At 41.9% G+C, this 20,439-nt stretch overlaps 1 protein-coding gene and 1 non-coding gene across 4 annotated transcripts; one reads left to right on the top strand and one right to left on the bottom strand.

Annotated features, from left to right (window-relative positions):
• Window positions 1-1,631: 1,631 nt before the first annotated feature.
• LOC121699869 (carbohydrate sulfotransferase 3-like) lies at window positions 1,632-13,808 on the bottom strand. 3 transcript variants are annotated; one of them, XM_042082387.1, is made up of 4 exons: window positions 13,388-13,808; window positions 12,886-13,066; window positions 5,819-6,032; window positions 1,632-3,989 (listed from the first exon to the last, which is right to left on the bottom strand). In XM_042082387.1, exons 3-4 carry the CDS (start codon window positions 5,926-5,928, stop codon window positions 2,753-2,755), a joined length of 1,347 nt encoding a protein of 448 aa, XP_041938321.1. In that variant the 5' UTR covers window positions 5,929-6,032; window positions 12,886-13,066; window positions 13,388-13,808; the 3' UTR covers window positions 1,632-2,752. The 3 variants fall into 3 exon arrangements, with proteins under 3 accessions (XP_041938321.1, XP_041938323.1, XP_041938322.1); XM_042082389.1 differs by having other exon boundaries at window positions 12,977-13,066; XM_042082388.1 differs by lacking the exon at window positions 12,886-13,066.
• Window positions 13,809-19,762: 5,954 nt separating this feature from the next.
• On the top strand, window positions 19,763-19,877 carry LOC121700792. The gene has a single exon (XR_006027287.1). It is a non-coding gene; the product is annotated as a U5 spliceosomal RNA (small nuclear RNA).
• Window positions 19,878-20,439: the final 562 nt, after the last annotated feature.

Raw genomic sequence — 20,439 nt, 5'->3', positions numbered from 1 at the left:
GTATGTGTGTGTGTGTTTGTTTGTCTCCATTGCTCTGAGATTATACCCTAGCAGGCTGGCTAAGAGAGGGTGTGGTTGCGTGGGGCAGGATGACTTTGGGACCATGGACGCAAATGTAAAGTGGGGTGGTGATGGTGGGGGTGGGGCATGGGGTGAAATTGCTACTCTGGAGCTTTGTTGAGAGTTTTAAATAGTTGCATCTGTGCTGCAGTAAACACGATTGGTCATGAAGCAGCTGTCGCCGCAGTAGCCCTCTTCCTCGAAAGGCACAAGGGCCGCCGGTGGCGGACCACAAGCACATGGTGCTGAGACTAGGCACAAGGGCGGGAAAAGACACTCTTGATTTAGACAAAAGGGGGGAAAAACAACAGCGGAGGATTGTTGTCGAATTGCACCACTAGACCAAGCTGGCAAGGGAGCATCCCAATCAAACTGCCATTCTTGGTTTTCTACGAAGCAAAGATGTGACATTAAAATTGCCAGCCTCTGAAAACACTAAGAACATAGATTACTAAATGTGCACTGAAAAAGAACATTCTTTCCTCAAATTAAAGCAGTTAAGCTTCTTCTTTATACAATGGTTAGAGTGGTATATTTTTGGGCTAAGCAAACCAGTGCCCAGTAGCATACCCCTTAGCATATTAAAACAGTCATGAAAAGGCAATTGTCCATTAAAATGTTACATATTACTCTCCTATTCCCTAACCACCCACACACTCACTTATTCGCTCAACTGCACACACATACACAAATACACACACACACACACACAGACTCTTGCTCACAAAATGACACACACAACCAGTATATATATACTGCCGTTCAAAAGTTTGTTTTTATAGACAGAAACAGAATACCAGCTGAGATCAGTTGGATTGTTCTTTTAATCAGGGCAGCAGTTTTCAGATTGTATTATGTGCTTACAGAATTGTAAAAGGGTTCTCCAATGTTTTCTCAGTTAGCCTTTTAAAATTTTATCAGATTAGTAAACAGAATGTGCCTTTGGAACATTGGATGAATGGGCCTCTGTATATTACATTACTAGTTATTAGTGTAACGCTGTGTACACAGCATTTACTAAAAGAAAGGTTTTGAACAACTCACTTGGGTTTTCTGCTCAGTGCCATCTTGCCAGTCAAGGAGTGAGTTGTCCAAAACCTTTCTTTTTAGTAAACTATGTGTACACAAACAATGTTCTCAATGCTCGAGTTCATGTGTAGAGACACTGATGATACTTCGATCAAAGTTTCATGTTGTGTCAAGCCTTCTTAGTGTTCCAAAAATAGCGATTTTGACGCGATCATGTATAAAAATAGTAGTGCCCCTAGGATTCCCATTCAAAACTCAATTTGACCCGAAAACGACAACACGGACAAGCATAAAAGTGGCGCTTCCGACGTAATTACGCTTTTAAACGAAAGTCACGCTTTAAAAATCAGCCATTTCTTTCTACAACAGTCATTTACAACATTAATGATGAAAACAAGGATATTTCTAAGTGACCCCAAACTTTTGAACGGTAGTGTACAGTATATAGTAAGACATCCATCCATCACTCTGGAAACTGATTTTTTGAGCAGGGCAGTGGCAAATATTACAGCCTTTTGGCATCCATAAAATGACTCACTCAATTTAATCACAAGTAGACATCAGCAATATTTAATTTCATAAGCAATGAAATCCAGATGCGTCAAAACTGTGACCTCGTAAAAAAACAAAATAAAGGCAGAGTGTGTAAATTGATGTATGTAGAGAAGAGAAACAGTAGCGCTACGCAGCAGACAGACAAAAAAAGAAAAACAGTCTCCAGTCTCCTCTAATCGTTTGCCAGGAGACATCTGTCAACAGGGACAAACAGGAGATAAATGTCACACGCTTCTGCAAGCCAGCTGCAGAAAGAATGTCAGAGAAGCACTCGGAGGAGTTGTAAACATCTGTTGTTACAGGGGAGGAGAGACCCCCATATGGACCTGTGGCTCTCACAAGCCACCTCAGTCGTAGAACACACACACACACACACCTCTTTCCTAGAGGAGGGTCATCATGAACTACACATTAACCATTCCTTAGTGTCTGTGTGTTTAAGCGTGCTTGTGATTGTGTGTGAGAGAGAGAGAAGCAGAGAGAGTTCATGTCCGTGTGTCAAACAGCGGCAAGGCAATTCCAGACATATATGGCAAGATGGAAGGATAAATCCTGATATCCCTTATTCATCTTTGAAAAAATGGCACTTTTGTATAAATGTTGCACTTTTGCACATTGCTTTCGGCCTAAAAGCAGCTTGTCTTCGCCAAATCTCCATGTCACTTAAGAACACTTTGGCCCTCAAATGCTTATATCCAAAAAAGATATATGCATCACTTTGTTCTTTGTTTTTCTGATATGATAATGAGATCACTGATAGATACCAGTTACCACAAGCCACATAGTCAATATCAATATTCTTAGACTACTCTGTAAAAAAAATATCACTTAAATAAAGTTCTGTTTCCCTCTTTCTTAAAATACCAAATACCCAGTACTCTAGTGTTCAGCGATTCTAATTTCATAATTCTTCTTTAGACACAGTTACTTGATAAAATAATAAAAAACATCAAGCCATATCCCAAAATCTACCTCCTTACAGTTTTCAGATATGTAACTACACAATGCTGCATCAAGCAATGTGTTGCCCTCAATAAATACCAAACAATTGTTAAATAACCCCAGCTAGGATAGCAACTCCTTGAAGAAAAATAAAAAAAGTTATGTTTTATGAAAAATTCTTTTCCGCGATTAAACTGATGGACTTGTCCATTAGCATCTCTTTGCTCTCTGCAAATTTATACCCAAACAGTTTCATTGTGGGCCCACAGACCTTCTGTACAACTTGGGCTAGTTTGAACGGTATGCTAAATCTCCATTTCTCCACCTGCTCAGAGGAGTTCTTCTGGGTGGAGTATACCCCACTGACCTCCTTGGATGCCTGAGTGTTCTTCAGTATCCACTCTTTGACTTTGGATGTGAAGGGGATGCCGGCGAACTGGTACATCTCTGTGGCCTTCCTCATGGGGAAGCGTGCTATGTCCTCGTAGCGCACTAGCATGTAGCGGTCGCGCAGCCACTCCGGCTGCTTCAGGCCCACCTCGGCGGACACGCGGATGTTGTCGCAGTTGCCCTTTAGTTTGCGGACCTCGTCGTCATCCACGGGCACCTCCCCGTCCACCGCCCAGCGCTTCCAGTTCTTGTACTTGGCGGAGAACGCCACCATCCGGGAGGCGAGCACGGCACGTGGGTCCCGCACCAGCTGGATGAACTTGACGTCCAGCCTGGGGTCCTCGGCGAGGGGCCGCAGGGTCTCCAGCTGCCGGACGCGCACCGACTTGATGGCGCGGTGCTCCTTCTGGCGGCACGACTCGGACGCCATGGTGAGGTTGAGGGGCCCACAGCGGCGCGTGCGGCACCGGTAGCGCTCGAACACGCCCTTCACCACGGGCCCGCAGACAGGCTCCTCGCACAGCGAGCTGCTCGACTCGCGCCGGAAGAGCGCCGGTGTGACGTGGTCGACCGGTGGCGGCTCGATGAAGCCCTCCAGTGTCGTGAAGTCGCACAGGAAGAGCCCCTGGAGCACGTCGCGATAGGCGGGCGCGGCCGCTGTGGCATTGGTGCCCCCCGTCTCCAGGGTAAGAACCCTCTCGACGTGCCACAGTGGTTCGAACAGGTAGAACATGTTGCCCCCCTGCTGGTTGAAGAACTCGCCCACGAACGAGGAGCCTGTGCGCGTGGTGGCCAGTAGCAGGATGTGCTTCTTGCCCCACGACGAGAGACGCTCGGGCTCTGGCTGCTCTGTGAAGTTCTCCAGGCGCCGCTTCATGTGCCTGGGTAGGCCGGGGTCCAGACGAGCAAGTGAGATCCTGGACTCATTTTGTGGCGTTGCTCCCACTAGGGCGACAACGCTGGCCTGGAGCGGAGTCTGGGGGGTCTGTCGGGGGGTGAGCTTGTCCGATACCCTACAGAACACAGAAGAGAATGTTGACTGCGTTGGAGCATAACAGCAGAGCCTTAAATGTGCATGTTGATAACGGTTAGTCAGTAAATGGCTCAGTAACATGTTACCCAGATGAAATGAGAACCAATCTGTTGTTAGCCAGTTAACATGAGCATAACACTTCAGATCAACCAAATCTACAAATCCACACACACACACACACCTACAAGACTTTTAGCACTTTTACATCCCTCACCCTATGCTATAGACCTTTATTCATTTTCTTTTTTCATCACACGTCAAAACACACGCACACACACACACACACACACATATCTGACTTTCTCCAACTTGCACATCTCCATAGAACTTTTTATTTATTATTTTTGATTTCTCCTCCATCTACCCATGTCCTTGATTGCCTAGCCTTTCTGCCACCCCCCCCCCCCCCAGCCCACCCCCCACCCCCATCCACAACACACACACAAAAAACACACACACTTACATCTTCACTGTCACCACCTCACATACATACAGCACACTGCTTGCTACAGTAAGCCTCCTCTACTTGCTGCACACTGCCCCCCCCCCCCTACATACACAGCACATTGTCTTCAGGATCTTCTCCAACACACATCCTCTACATACTTACAGCACACTGCCCCCACCTACCCACACACACACTACACACACACGCACAGTCACTGCTACACTCCCCTCCCGCCCACACACACATCTTCATCACTCACATACATCATACATACAGTACTCTGCTTGCAATAGTAAGTCCCTTCACCATACTTGCAGTACACTGCCCCCCCTCTCCCCTACATACACAGCACATTATTTCATCAGGAAGCTTCTCCAACACACATCCCCAACATACTTACAGCACACTGCCCCCCCCCCCCCCCCAATACACAGCACATTGTCTCATGAGGAAGCTTCTCCAGCACACATATTGCACACTGCCCTCTCCCCACATACACAGCACACTATCCCATCTCCCCTGTCATCCCCCCAACACACACACCAAGACCCCTGGCAGTTGGGTTAGCCCCTTGAGCCGTGGATCTGCCCAAGGTTTCTTCCTTGGTAAGGGAGTTTTTCCTTGCCCCTGTTGCTCTTGGGTGCTCCTTGTTGGTGCCCCCCCAATTCCAATCCTCCCCCACCTTTCTTATGCAGCCCTTGCCCCCCCCCCCCCACTTTGCACAAATAGGCTGACACCAGACATAATTTCACTGCATTTCTTACTTCCAGTAACTATATGCATGTGACAATAAACTTCCTTGTATCCTTGTATCCTTGTAAACCTGGTGAAGCAACTTTTAGCTGCTGTGCGGTTCAGCTCTGGAACCAACTTTCGGAAGACATACAGTATATATATAGGCTTTGCTAACAAATGCTTAGGCAAATGCTTAGATGTGGACTCTAAGCGGTTTGCCTTAGTATGTTCTAAGTATGTGTTGTGATTATATGACTTTATATACAAATGTTTATGGAACACAACGACCAGAAGACTGGCAGCCTTAACCCTTAACCCCCTACCAGCACACCGTATGGAAACTGTGGCAAGGAAAAACTCCCATATTCCAGAAAGAACCCTTGAGCAGAACCTGACTTAACCTGACTAATGCCCTTTCATGCCTTTATGTGCTATTACTGTAAAGCACATTGAATGACCCCTGTGCGCTATATAAATAAACTTGATTTGACTTGACTTGTTGTTGGGCTGTTAGTCTAGACATGATTAACAAATGAAACCAGCTTGCATCACTAAAACCAAGAATTGTGCAATCCTCTGGCAGAGTGACTTTTTTCGAAGGCTTCAACCTTAATGGGTAGGCTTACCGGGATATGATGTTGTTCTCCTTCTCGATGATGACGAGGGCCACAACAAACACAAGAAATATGGTGTATTTGATCCTCATTCTCGGACACACTTGGATACGTTTCCACATGCCACCTGGGAGCAGACGTGCACTGAAACAGCCAGACTCTGCAGTGACCTGACTGTTCCAGGGGTTCACTGGTTCATCCTTCTACCCATCACAAATGCCTCAATCTGCAAGACAAAAGCAGAGGGGGCAAATGAGGCAAAAGGCTGGATAACACTTTACTTGGATGGTCTGAGATTATCAGATTAAATTGAAATTCAGTATATAAAATTGTTGTTGAATAACTACTGAACATTACCTTAACCAAAACCATCCCCTAGCCTTAACCTTAACCACACAGTAGTAGTCTAAAGAAATAGTAGATAGTCTAAAGAGAACTATCCAAGTCAAATGTGACCAAAGGTGGCATCAGCAGCACTAACATGCTGAGACATGCAGCCGGCACCAGACAGATTTCCCCAATCAGGCTGATTCTTGTCATGGCCATATTGTGCCAAGTCTGGCTGTAGAGCCTCCATATGGACATTGGTTATCATGTCTGCTTTTCCATCTGTTGTGCTGATAGATCAAGACTACAAAGTTAACCTATAGTGATAACATATTAGGCTAATGATGATGTCCCTTGTGAGTTACATTGGTATGATCATGTGATATATGTACAGTATGTATATCATTTGGCCCATTTCTGTTGTATCATCAATTTCAGGCCCAAAAATGGCCCAAACATAAATGATCACATTCATCTAATCTTTCCTAACAATCCACTAGCTGTCTGCCCCATAAGCAGGCTGTCAAAAAAACGTGTCTCTGTAGGCACTAGGCAGCCTAGGCTCCAAGATCTGTACACAACAACAATTGCTACCAACAAGGGTTGGCAACCCACTCAAAAGCAAAATAAAGTGTTTCAACCAATAACCGACGAGATGCGCGTTTAGGAGAGTTTTAATTGCACGGGAGGAAGTAGCGAGCTAGCTCTCTGTTTTGTTTGAACATCAACAGAAGTGACGTATCCCCGTTATCGCTGATACAACGTTTAAGGCAGTGTAAAGAATTTGAACATTTCTGAAGGTTTTCTTTCCCCCACCAGTGGTGTGTTTTCTGAAAAGATAGAAGTCAACAATTGAAAAGGAGGGCCAGAAATGTCAACCTGACAGTGCATAGCTTTCTAAGACTTTGTCATTAAGCAAGGCCACCTGAGCAGTTGTCATCCACCCTTCACATAATTATGCCAGCCTGTAATCAGTCTCAGTGAAAAGTGTCAAAGTGGAAATACCAGTGAAATTGCAACTCACTGTTCACCCCTTCCATCCGGCCTCGGACACCACCTTATTCAGAGAAGTTTAACCTTTTTCCTTCAATTCTCACATCTTTATGTGCTCAAGCTATATTTCAAGACACCCTGTGGGAGACAGCCAAGGTGCACTACATACCAGAGGTCTCAACAGGTCAGTGTCTGAGTCAACAGCACAGGGGCCGGATGAATGTCAGTGCTATCTGATGGATCGCTCCAGGGCCCCTTCTATCTGCCGAGCCTCCGCAGTGGTTAAGGGGGAAGCCCACCCATTATGCCATGGGAGCACCCCTGGAGAGAGCCGGGCCATTCACCCTCCATGTTTGCCCTCCTCTCGCTAAGCTAACGTTGATAAAAAAGACAGAATAGCACACAGTAGTACAGATAACACTGAAGAGTGAAGTTAAGCCCGTCATAAAAAGAAACACTATCAACCACCACTGAGTGGCTCCTGTTCTGCTGAACAAGTGTTGGGAGAAATTCCACAGAATTCCATCTATACAATGTGGCATGGCGGAGCAGCACTAATGTCCCCAAATGACAATCGGTCGACCCGGGTTCCATTCCCATTGAAAAAAAGCGTCTGCTAAATATCAGTCAACTTTAACTTTAAACGATGTGTAGCCTGTATCTATAATACTCTGTTTTGAGGGGTGAAAGAGTTACATGTGATCCTGGCAAGAGTGTGGCGTTTGTGTTGGCTTCTCAGTCCCATAGAATTCACCTACATAAAATGTAGCCTGTATAATTACACTATATAGCTTAGAGATTAGTGTGTTTGTTAGCCTACATAAAATACTTGTGGCCCTCCAGGTGCGAGGAGACAAATGACTAATGGTGTAAAACAATGTTTTAGTTAAGGAAAAGAGGCTCTCCATCTTCTGGCCTGGCGACTGAGAGGAGGCAAAGAGACGCAGCTGGACAGCTGGAAACCCGACACCTGTCAGCGTGTTAAAGAGCGGCCTTTCGAGTGTGAGCAGGACATGTGCCATCTGCTCCGCAATCTCAGCTGTGACTGAGGAGGTGAGATTCAACCCCTTTCCAAACACTCCAATCCCAAACCCCCCAATCTGGAGGCAAACTGTCTGGGAAACTCGAAAGCGACTACACTTCAACCCCTCAGGCATTTTTGGTTAGTAGCCACCCATTCACTTTTGCCTTGTCTCTCATACTCAAAGTCATTAAGAAGTGGGTTAATGAAGCTTATCCTTACATTGGTGATCCAAGACTCTACTGTCCTCCAAAAATACAGACAAAGCACCCAAGGCTAATTAATAAGACCCTGATAATATGCATTTGTATGGCAGGTTTATCCAAAATCACAATTATCCAAAGTACAAATCACACTAGCACAGGATATTTTTGAAATTGAATAACTGAAAGTTTGTAATAGATTAAGACTGGCACACTTTGTTTATGTTTAGGTTTCCACAGGAGTACTTAAATGAGTGACTACTGCTGAGACATTTGGATGAAAACAAAAACAAGCATTCTCTTGCGACATACAGCAACAGGTTTCCTCGTTCCCTTTTTCTGCCTAGGAAGGGACGCCTGCTTGACGAATAAGGACAGTGAGCTCTTAAGGAGGCCGGCCAAGAGTGAATACAGACATTGCTTAACAGCAAGCGGACCTGTCTGCTTAGAGCCTGCAAATCACAGCCTGCTGGTGCAATATGAAACATGTGATTCAGCTAAGATCTGGCGGAATGGGACCCATTAGGTGAAAACACAGGTGAAGGTAGAATGCCATTCATTTGTACGCTTTGGATTTCTATCCACATTTGTCATTAGCTTAAACTGGAGACACATCTTCTTGTTCAGGTAGTTAACTACATTTTCCAAAAATTAACAAATTAGAAGTCCTCTCTAAAGAAAGAGGCTTACTGTTTCAGGGCAGAAAACTCATAATGGCATATAAGGTCAACTTCTTATTTTGATAATTGTATTCCGCCTTTCCCTCCTCCTTTCCAGTTAATAGTGAGAGATGATACACCATCATGGATCTGGAAAATTTTGAGTATTCTATATGCAGATGGAAATAAATGATCATAAATGATCATACATCACATAAACACATGACTAGAAACCTCGCACATCCCAAAAAAGGATATGGTCAGAGGTGTTAAAGTCATAACAACATATAAAGGATGTACTATACCTCTAGAAGATATCAGTTGTTCTAGAGTGCGGAACAAAATTGAAATAACGAGAACCCAGTGTACCAAGAACACAAATGTTTAAGAGTCAGACAGGCGAAGAACATTCTCTCACTAACAGACTGGATGTAATTCTGTTTTCTGCAACAGAGCTTCTCAGAAACAGCTCATCAGATCAGACTAAATAAATTGTGATCTCTTCATTGCATCCTCCTGCTGTGCATAATATACATCATGTTTGTTTCTAATGTCCTCTTTAATAAGGTTTCAACAAAGCCATAATCTCAAGGAAAAGCCAGGATGAAAATACTTGGAAAAACTTCAAATAGGAAACCCTTTGACACAATGTATTTTGCATAGCAGAGAGACCCCACACAAACAGCACGAGGCTACATGAGTAATCCAGAAAAGACTTCTGGCTGAATTAAACTAATGAAGCACATGACTTTATTATTCCCCTACTCAAATCAAAGCATTTACAATAGATCACATGCATGTTTCCGAGACGACTCAGCTGCCAGGCTCTGTACTTAGTATAATTACATGTGGGTCCGTCTAAGATACCTTCAAGTTCTTGGTGTCTGTCCCAAAACTATAGGTACGACTTCATGCATGACTTTTTCTTCATTTGCCTTTTGACCCCACCCCCCATTTGTCCAAAAGGGATCACCACAAAACTTTTAACAAGTACAACTTAGCTGTTTGCATCCCAGTTGTGAAACTAATGCATCAGAATATTCATAAAGTGAAGAATTCAACAAGCCATATATATATGTGTGTATATATAAACAATTATCCATAAAGAACTTGATTATTGTTTTTGATAAACAAAACAACTTTAGTGATTTGCTGACGATGTTGGGGGGCGGGAGGGGGGGGGCTTCCAAAAGGTGATTAAGACACCCTGAAACCGTGGCAGTACTTGGCACTATTAGGTTTTCGATCTTCTACCCATTACTCATGCTAGCAATTGTGCCCGTTAATAACCACAAACCCTTAACCACCACGAGTCTAAATATACTATATATCCTACACTGTAAAAGTACAACCCTCACCAGCCTCATTCTGGTGTGGTCTGAGTCCAACTGAGGACAAGGCTAAGGGTTGTACCCCACAAGCTTCTTTTAGATCCACCACTGCTATGGAGTTACAGTCTTGGCTTGTCATGAGACAATACTAACTGACTAACTATTTTTATTTATAGTCCCATCTCAAGCCCAAATAGATCAGGATGCTTAACTCCTTCCTTCCCTCCTAACAGATAACTCATTTCCTGTTATCACTTCCTGCTATAACTTCCCTTAGGAGTATGGGCGTAGGGAGAGGTGACACAGAAGAGCAATGCTGCTTGGAAGGCCAAAAATGAAGTGTTTGCCAGAGATACAATCAGAGAAGAAGGGAAGCAAACCCACTTTATCAATCTTACGGAGAGGAGTTATTTTGTTGCCATGTGAGACGGCAAATAGGAAATTCTTTCATCTCTGACTACTTTAACGTCCTTAAGGTCCTTATTTTGAAGATGTAGACACTAGCTGATGATACATGTGGCAACTGTTGCTGATTGTTCCTCATTGTGGTTCTGGCAGGTTCCCATTGATATTAGGCAACAATTACTTTTCATCATCATCTTTTATCATCAGTAGGCAAATAGTCATGATCATCCAATCAGAATAAATGGAACTGATTACTGTTAAGCAGTGGAGTCAACTGGCCTATTTAGTTAAATTATTAGTTAAAGTCAATGCTAATATATTAGAAGTGCTATGGTGCGTTTGTTGTGGTGTTACCACAATGGTGGTCTTACTTACAATGAAGCAATGATGGGACGAACTTTAGGACGAAACCTCAGACAGTATAACATAGTTTGAAAAGTAGCCTACTCCCTAATACCAAAGCTCTGATGTGTAAAATGCAAATAAAAGCAAAATATGATCATCTGCAAACCTCGTAAACCCATATTTAGCTGCAAAAAGGACATAGACAACACATCAAATGTTGAAAATGACAAATTTGACTATTTCATGGAAAATGCATGTTAATTTTGAATGTGATGCCAGCAACACATTTAACGGGGCGGAACGGGGGCAACAAAATGCTTGCAGAAAACAAAATGAGGAGTATTTCACAACTAATTAGGCTAACTGTCACCATGATTGAGTATAAAAAGAGCATCACAGAGAGGCTCTCAGAAGTAAAGTTGTGGAGGTATTCATCACTATGGGTAAATGATGAAACTATAAGAATAATGCTTCTTAACATGAAATTGCGAATAATAAGGGGATTTCATCTTCATGCAGTACATAGCATCATTAAAATATACTGAGAATCCAGAGAAATATTGGGTGGCCATGGTCTTTTGGACTTCAGATGGCACTGCAATAAAACCAAACTTGTTTCTGTAAAGAAAATAATTGTATGTGCATAGGAAAACTTCCAATAACCATTGTCTAAGTTTGATACTCAATCCACAAATGCCAGTGTAAACTTTACAATGCAAAAGAAGAAATTGTATTTAGACATTATACCGGAATGCCACCGTCTTATCTGGACCTGAGCTCGTTTAAAAAGGACTGAGGTAAAGTGGAAAATGGTCCTGTGGTTCTAACCAACTATCCAACTTGTTATAGTGCACAGTTCCATACCCAGCATGATGGTGTGGAGATGCATTAGTGCCAATGTCATTTGCCATTTCCCCACACATTCCATTCTGAATGATGTACACAGGTTTTGAGCAACATATACTGCCATCCAGGCCAAGTCTTTTCAGGGAAAACCTTGAATATGTCAGGAAAACAATGGCAAAATTAATTCTGCACATATTTAAACAGCTCCATAGAAGAAGAGTGCAGGTGCTAAAATGGCCTGTCTGTAGTCCAGACCTGTCAAATTAGGTGCATCATGGAATGAAAAACATGATTAAGAAGATCCCAGACTGTTGAGCAGCTGAAATCCTATATCGGGCAACAATAGGACATTTCATTATCAAGACTCTAGCAGCTCAGTTCCCTAAATATTTTCAGAAGTGAAGAAGTGAAGCAGCACAGTAGTAAACATGCCCGTCACAACTTTTTTTGAAACATGCTGTTGGCGAGATTTGTTGATTATCACATCTTATTTTTATTTGCATTTTACACAACATCCCATTTTTTTCTGATTTGTGGTTGTAGTTCTGGAAAGTACCAACTTGTCAAACCTGAAAGTATGTTGGGCTGGCAAACATGTTGAGCCTAGAGGGTGCTCATACCTTCAGATCTTAAAAATAGCATGGCTGCGTTCTTAGAAATTATGTTTTGTGAGGCGGCAATTATATATCAAGGTATGTAGCCTTATGACTACTTTGTTTGAGTGAAAGGGACACACGCACATTTGTCAATATCAGGACTGATTAATGCTCCACTCAACGTGTAGTGTCAGGCCTACTTTATTATAAGGAACCCTTTCGAGATGTATGTGACATTCCTTCCTCAAACACTCAATAGCCTACATGACGGACTCCATGCCTGTCCCATCAGTCATTACAGGTGTGAGTGACAGACAAGCAGCGCAAACCCAGATGTGTTTTTTTACTCTTACCCTAATTTCATTAAACGCTTTCACGACCGCCATCAGACATTGCACTCAAATCCCCCAGGCGAAGATGACAATGAGCTTGAAGCAGACATACCAAGGGTTGCTCAAACCAGCTTGCATCATCCGGTAATGGTTTAAAACGCATTTACGCGCTGGCTGCCTCTTGCATGACACTGAATCATCTCTGCAAATAATAATTTGATGGCAGAAATTACTCATTTAACACCTTATAAATGAGTATATGCAGTCAACCGCCTTTTATCTGAGGTTCGTCTTCGTTCTCGGCATCATATAGCCTTTCTATAGGCTAAGCTATAGCTTGCAGATTGCATTCACCTCAATTAGCCTACCCTTGCATTCAGTGACATTAGGCTACTTGGATTTGCAGTAGCTAACTTATACGTAGCTAACAGTAGAATCCCTCAAATGAATATTCTTAGGTAGGCTATAAACGAAATCTATTGGAGACAGTGATCATGAACGTACAAAACAAGTGCTACTTTACCATTGGTAGTCGCATCGCTCGATGGCTTACAGCAGGTCCCGACGCATCCTGCATGGTCTAAATTGGCAAATAGAAAAAAAGCACGCTTGCTGCACTTCTGATAATCCAAAAGTTTCTACTACGACTGCTAAACCATTGCGTATACTTTAACTAACATGATCTGCCATTACTTTTTAACGACAATAGGCTTACACTCTTCTTGAGCGCAAACAACAAAGGACGTAACGTTGTCCATATAATAGCCCCAATGTAAACAAGATATAGCCTAACACTATAGGCTACATTCATAGGGATGTCCGAGTAAAAGTTATAAAGGACTGTTTGCGGGTTGGTAAAATTCTATTCTTAATTTTCATCACGCTGTTGTGAAGCAGAAAAATATCCCCAGAAAAACTTAGAATTAAATTATTCCCAGTGCGCTGCGCAGCCTTCAATAAGGCAATGTGCCACTCTTCCTAACTGAATTCGGTCAGACAAGATATCACGTGGTGCATTGGTGGCGCTCTCCCGTGTCCCCTCCCCCCTGTGAATTGCCGCTCAATAAGCACAAGGACCCCACTGTTACCGACAAGGTGTATGCGGTACACTATCCTACTGTATGCCAGCTGAGTCAGCCTTTCAACAATTACCCAGTGGGGTATATTTCCACGATGAATTATGAGAGAGTGAAGGATTTCTATAGCCCAGACCTACTTCTGCCAGTCCCTAATCTAAAGTGCAAGTCTGGAATTGTATGTTAACTGATCATCTAAGAGGCATTTTAATAAATCTCGCTACACATAGGTTAGCTACAATTAATTCAGGCATTAACAGGAAAGGCCAGTTCACCATGTTAGTCCAAGATTATAGGGAGAAACGACATGTGTAATAGCCTACGCCCATGGACCTCTCAAATGATAGCATTTTGTTAATTATATTATATTAGATTAGATTAGATTAGATTAGAGGTCTTTATTGTCCACTACTGTGTAAATTCGTCTTTGGCCCCACCAAACATGTAACACACACAAGCAAGACTACACAACAGGTACAACATAAAGCAGACACAAACAAAGACTACACAGCAGGTACAACAATAACAACATAATTCAAACACACACAAAGACTATACAGCAGATACGACATATAGCAAGCACAAACAAGACTACACAGCAGGTACAACATATGGAGACATGGAAATGTGCAAAAGAAGTTGTCAATAAAATGCAGTAAATAATATAAGTTAATCAGTTAATCATACATCTCATAAATTATATTGATTTAGCAAATTAATAGATGATGGTGTCAGGTGTTGAGAAATATTGCAAATATATGATGTAAATGTGTCAAAGGTCCCCAGGCGACACAGGAGGCGACACAGGACACAACACAGGACACAACAGGACAGCCCATGAGGGTCAGATGTAGGAGGCTGTGGATGTTTTAATGGCTCCATTACGCCCCCTGGAGGTGATGTGGGAGCGTCTTAAAAGCTGCCTTCTTACTGTTCCATGGGTCAAAATTAATAATCCATAACAACCGTACAGACAACGCCTAATTCAAACACTGTATCGCTCAGTTTATAACTAGCTATCAACATCACAGTAGACAAATCATTCCTGCACATAACAGTGCATGTAAGTACAATGGTAGTACATGTCTTAATGTTGCACCAAAAAGTACATTATCTTGAATTTAAAATATTGTCATTTAGCATATGTGTAATGCTTGAATGACATCTGTAAAAGCAACACTGTTGCAGGAATTCTGAAACAAACAAAGCAGAGACAGGGAAAGTATTTTGTTTGTTTATTTTACTTGTAACGAGGGCAGCACAGAGTAATTGCATAATTTTCCAGGGTGTGTGTGTGTGTCTCTAACAGGAAAATACAGGTTAAAGAAATTCCCTCAGGGAAGTGTGTGTCTGCCTTGAGAGACACACACACTAAGCAATGTGCATTCAGCAGTAGTATTATAATAAGGTGTGCTTTTTGGACTTAGCTAGTCTGTTTATATTCATATTCTTTTTTCATGATACAAGGTGAAAGAAAAACAACACACCCATCATACCCCACCAGCTGCTCTCTTATGGACCCTTTCAGGAGAGTTCCATTATCAGCATCATAGTTGGCCCCACAAGGCTTCCTTTTTAACATTCCATATGTTATCTTAATGCAGAGGAAGTAGATTGGGGCCCAAATAGAACGTTCAAGCACTGTTTTTGTTTACCTTGTTGAAAGGGTCTATAGTCTGTTGTCAGGTGTTGAGAAACCTGCAAGAACAGCTTGGCAAACATGATTAGGCAAAATATCAGGTTGTAAATTCCCCAGCTTTGTCAGATCCAGCTCGGCAGTTGTTGGTGATGGTATAGCCTATAGTTGGCTGATAGCTAGTCAGTTCTCGGATTTTGACCTGATCAAACCAGGGGCCTCATTTATAAAAATGTTCTTACACACTTTGACGTGGGAAAATGTTTCAAGTTCCAACTTGGCGTACAATAATTTTCTTGTGATAAGCTCATATCTTTCTTTGCCATATATGTATGATCAATATCAGCACAGGTTTTTGAAGTACTTCTTAAAGTCTGCATGCAGCTTTCATAGTATCACATGAAACTGGCAATGGGAACATATAGGCCAAATGTGGGCCTATAGCTTAGGCTACTTATTTTATAATATCTTTAAAAAAATTACTAAGCCCATAAAGTGGATTGATTGAAAATCCTTAGGTGATCTAATATTTAATGTTCCCATATTTACAAAATATTTTTGGTCTAATATTGACCATAAAATGTCCAATTGCAGTCATCTAGGAGAGGAAAATTACATTTGCTCTCATGATATGCGGTCCGTTCCGTCCTTCGGATGAGACGTTAAACCGAGGTCCTGACTCACTGTGGTCATTAAAGACCTCATGGCACTTATCACAAAGAGTAGGAGGTTCCCCGGTGTCCTGGCTAAATTCCCAACCTGGCTCATTCAATCTGGCCTCCTAATCATCCCCCAGTGCAATTGGTTCATTCACTCTTTCACTCTCCACCTCAAGCTGGTGTGTGGTGAGCGTTCTGGCGCATAATGGCTGCCGTGCATCACCCAGGTGGGTTCTACACATTGGTGGTGGTTAGTGAGGTTCCTGTGAAGCGTTTTGAGTGATGTGGAAAGCGCTATGTAACATGTTGTTGTTGATGTTGATATTTCCAGCTCTGCAATAGAAAGGTAATATTGAATATGAATGTGAATATGAATATAAGCTATTCATATATATGAATATAAGCTATATGAATATAAGCTATTCATATATATGAATATAAGTTATATGAATATAAGTTATTCATATATATGAATATAAGCTATTTAAGGCCAACTTTTTTGTCATGTATACACCACCAAGGGATAGAGGTTATCCTCTGAAAGCAGGGCCTCACATATTTAGAGTTGTGGCCGTGTTGAGCAGGGTGTTGCAGAGCGCGCACCTGTTTGCTTTATGACTGGTCAGAACAGATGCTAACAATACATGACAAAGATAAAGGTAAAGTATGACGTTATCAATAAAGGGCTCGGTTTAGGCCACTGGACATTCTTCAGAGAAAACAATCACAAAAATATATAGCTTGAATCCTGACAAACCGGCAAACAATACAGGCTAGACGAGACTATACCAGCCAAAACATATCCTAAAAGAAACAATACATTTATTTACATTATTCATTTTAAAGACACTGTGACTTAAAGCAATATAACATTCAAGCTATTAACAGTTAAGAATTGTAACATTTAAGCTACAGGGCTACAGCTACAGCAATAATATAACATTTAAGCTGCAGTGCAGAGGAGACTAAGAATTACCACTGCATCAGTCAATAGTAGTAGTACTTTGGAATATAGGCCTACGTGAAATATCACGCTTAGAATTGATTTCACCAGTCTTATGTCCCAGGGTCATAATGGAAACCTATTGTAGCCTACCATAAGAATGAGGTATCAAAATAATAGTCTACCTATCAGCCTACACATCTAAGGTGTTTACGTAACTGCTTAAAGGTGTAAAGTGGTCAAGATCGGATCCTGCCTACCAGATGTGAATGGGGTATTTAATGCTTTCAGACAAATTGCATCTGCAGCTGAATCCATTGCCACAGTGCTGTGAAAAATGTGCCTCCTTCCCTTTGATTATCTGAAACATTTCTGCGTAAATGTTTCAGATAATCAAACTTATTTAAATATTAAAATAACCTGAGTAGGTACGAAATGCAGTTTTTAAATACAAAAATGAAGTCACTAAATTAACCAATTCATCACATTTCATAGAAAGACCCAGGCATGATTACTGTCAGCCCTGTGTAATCTAAACATCACTTAAATAGAACATGTCTGGCAATGTGAGGTAGGCTAAAAGGTCTCAAAAAGTAGCACATGATGCCGTGATCTAAAGAAATGCAAGAACAGATGAGAAACAAAGTCATTGACATCTATCAGTCTTGAAAGGGTTACAAAGCCTTTTCTAAGGCTCTGGGACACTGAGATTATCTACAAATGGAGAAAACTTGTAATAATGGAACCTTCTCAGATATGGCTGACCTACCAAAATTCCCCCAAGAGCACATTGACGTATCATCCAGGAGGTCACAAAGAACCCAGACTAACATTAAAAGAACTGCAGGCCTCACTTGCAAGAGAACTCCGGGCGTTTTTTCACATAGATCTCCATTTCTCGAGGTCACCGAGTGCTATCCATACAAAGAAAAACCCCTGAAAACAATCGGTTCTAGTCCACGTTGCTGCAGTTACCAGCTAGACCTGCTAGGAAGCTACAGCGTTACACTCTGGGAGCATGAACTCTGGGGTCATGAAACCTAGTAGCCCTAGCTGTTATAGCAGCAGCAACTCAAGCTAGGTAAAACAGAAATTTTTCGTTTTTGAATCGCTAATAAATGAAATGATAATTTAAAAGTAGCATTTTGTGTTTACTCCCATTGTCTTTGTCTTATATTAAAATTAATTGGATGATCTGAAACATTTAAATGTGCCAAATAAGCAAAAATACAAGAAATCAGGAAGGGACATATACTTTTTCACAGCACTGTACTGTATGTCTAGTACACACCCTGTGTTCATTCCTCTGCTTTTTGCCCTGTCAATTGTACTTGTATCAAGTTGATTTGGAGCTGAATAGTCATTTGTATCCTTACTACTGTCCCAGTTTATAAGCTGCTTGTTACAAATATATACCAAATTCATAACCGCCAGGCCTAATCTTTTAAATGGTTGCATTAATAACATTAGTAATGGATCTTCAATCAGTTGATCCAATGCAGTGTTATAGAATAGAATAGAAGCTTTATTTGTCATTGCATAAAATACAGAGTATCAACACAACGAAATTCAAGTTGCCACTCTTGGTCAGTGCTTTGTTTTTTTTTTTTAAAAAGAGCAATAAATAATTCATAAATAAATAGGTAAACATACAGACAAACATCCCCTATATGCTCCGCCCTCTCTCTCTCTTACTCTCACACACACTCTCATCCCCCCAGCTCCAAGAACCCCAGAACACCCTCCAGCACACATGAGTAAGATAGTCGCAGCCTAATAGCAAGAAAAGTGCCATAGTGCATAGGAGCACAGAATGCATATTGTCCAGTGTCAGTGGTTGATCATGGCAAGGGAGGGGAAGATTGGGGGGTGGGGGGTGGCCACAGTTTTAATTAATGGATCTTCAATTAGTTGATCCAATGCAGTGTGTTTTGTATGCCAAATTAGTAGGCTATTGGTAGGCCTATAAAGACAAAGGAACAACTAATAGAGCTATATAGTCATGGGTATGTGGGAAACGGACATACTAGCTTGGACTAGGCCATAACTCATTTCAGCCAATAAAGACATTCAGGAATATGGACATAGTTTTCCAGAAATTAGGAATATTGATCATGGACTATTTTAACATTGCTGGAACACTTGTGAGCCTATCTACAGTGGGCTATATCTTTTATATGTTTGTTGAAAATGAGTGGAGGACTCACCTCCTTTACAAAAAGCAGTAGGCCTACTAAATGAAAGTCCCACATTACAAACCACTCATAAATCAAAGGTAGGGTATTACGAAGAATACAGATCTGGAAGAAAAACACAAGCTTTCAGTGTACGCACATGTTGCACAGAAACTTGGGGGCGGGGTAGATGTTTCCCAGCATGCACTGCGGATTTCTCCCACTGCAACGTTTAAATGTTATGTTTGCAAAATATTTATACTCTTAGCATGTTTATACTAAAAAGACTGAACACAATATATTAATGTGTATTATATATGCTCAAATTAATTTCAATCATGTTGCAACCCTGACTGTGAGTTGTAGGCTCCATTCACTAATACTGGAACAGGCTCGTTTTAACAATCAGTACACTCTGGGTTCTCTTCAGATCGTATAAATCTTTCGCCTTTTACTAAAGATTTCCGTGGAGAGGACCATTATGAGTTTTAAATAATTTTTTGATGCCCTGTCATTGACAGGGCTCCCTCTTATTGTCAAAAACTAGTGAAAGTACAGTGCAAACCTTCCACGTTAAACTCAAAATTCTTGATATCGAGGGCGCTGAAGTAGTCTGGATTAACTCTACGGTGGATTCGTCTGGTGGGGCTGCATTGATGCCATCCGCGCGAGAAACCGAATTTGTGACATCCCGATGAACAAATCGTAGGCCTAGGAACAAAATGAAAATGCTACCGCTTGTTATTCTGTTAGCGATAGTTACCAGTTATGTAGCAATACCAATTCGCAACGAAACATTACACCGTATTTTACACAAATACACATTGTAGTAACATAGCTAGATGGAGGTTGGACACTATTGTTTCTAAGACTGATTTGATGACACAAATATGACAAAATGCAAATAAACAGTTTGTACACATGTTACGGTTGATACCGAGGCTCCGAAGCGTGTGTCGAGAACGTCAAAGCCCCGTATCGAGGCTTGAGTTGTATTGGTAATTTGACGTCAGACGTGACGTTCGAGGCCTTATTTGGCTCCACTGCTTCGAGTTGTGGTTCACTTTAGGCAGGACGCTTCGACTAT

Source organism: Alosa sapidissima, chromosome 24, assembly GCF_018492685.1.
Source record: "Alosa sapidissima isolate fAloSap1 chromosome 24, fAloSap1.pri, whole genome shotgun sequence".
NCBI lineage: Eukaryota > Metazoa > Chordata > Actinopteri > Clupeiformes > Clupeidae > Alosa > Alosa sapidissima.
The sequence above is the reverse complement of the archived record's forward strand: the minus strand, read 5'-3'. Positions and strand labels throughout refer to the sequence as shown.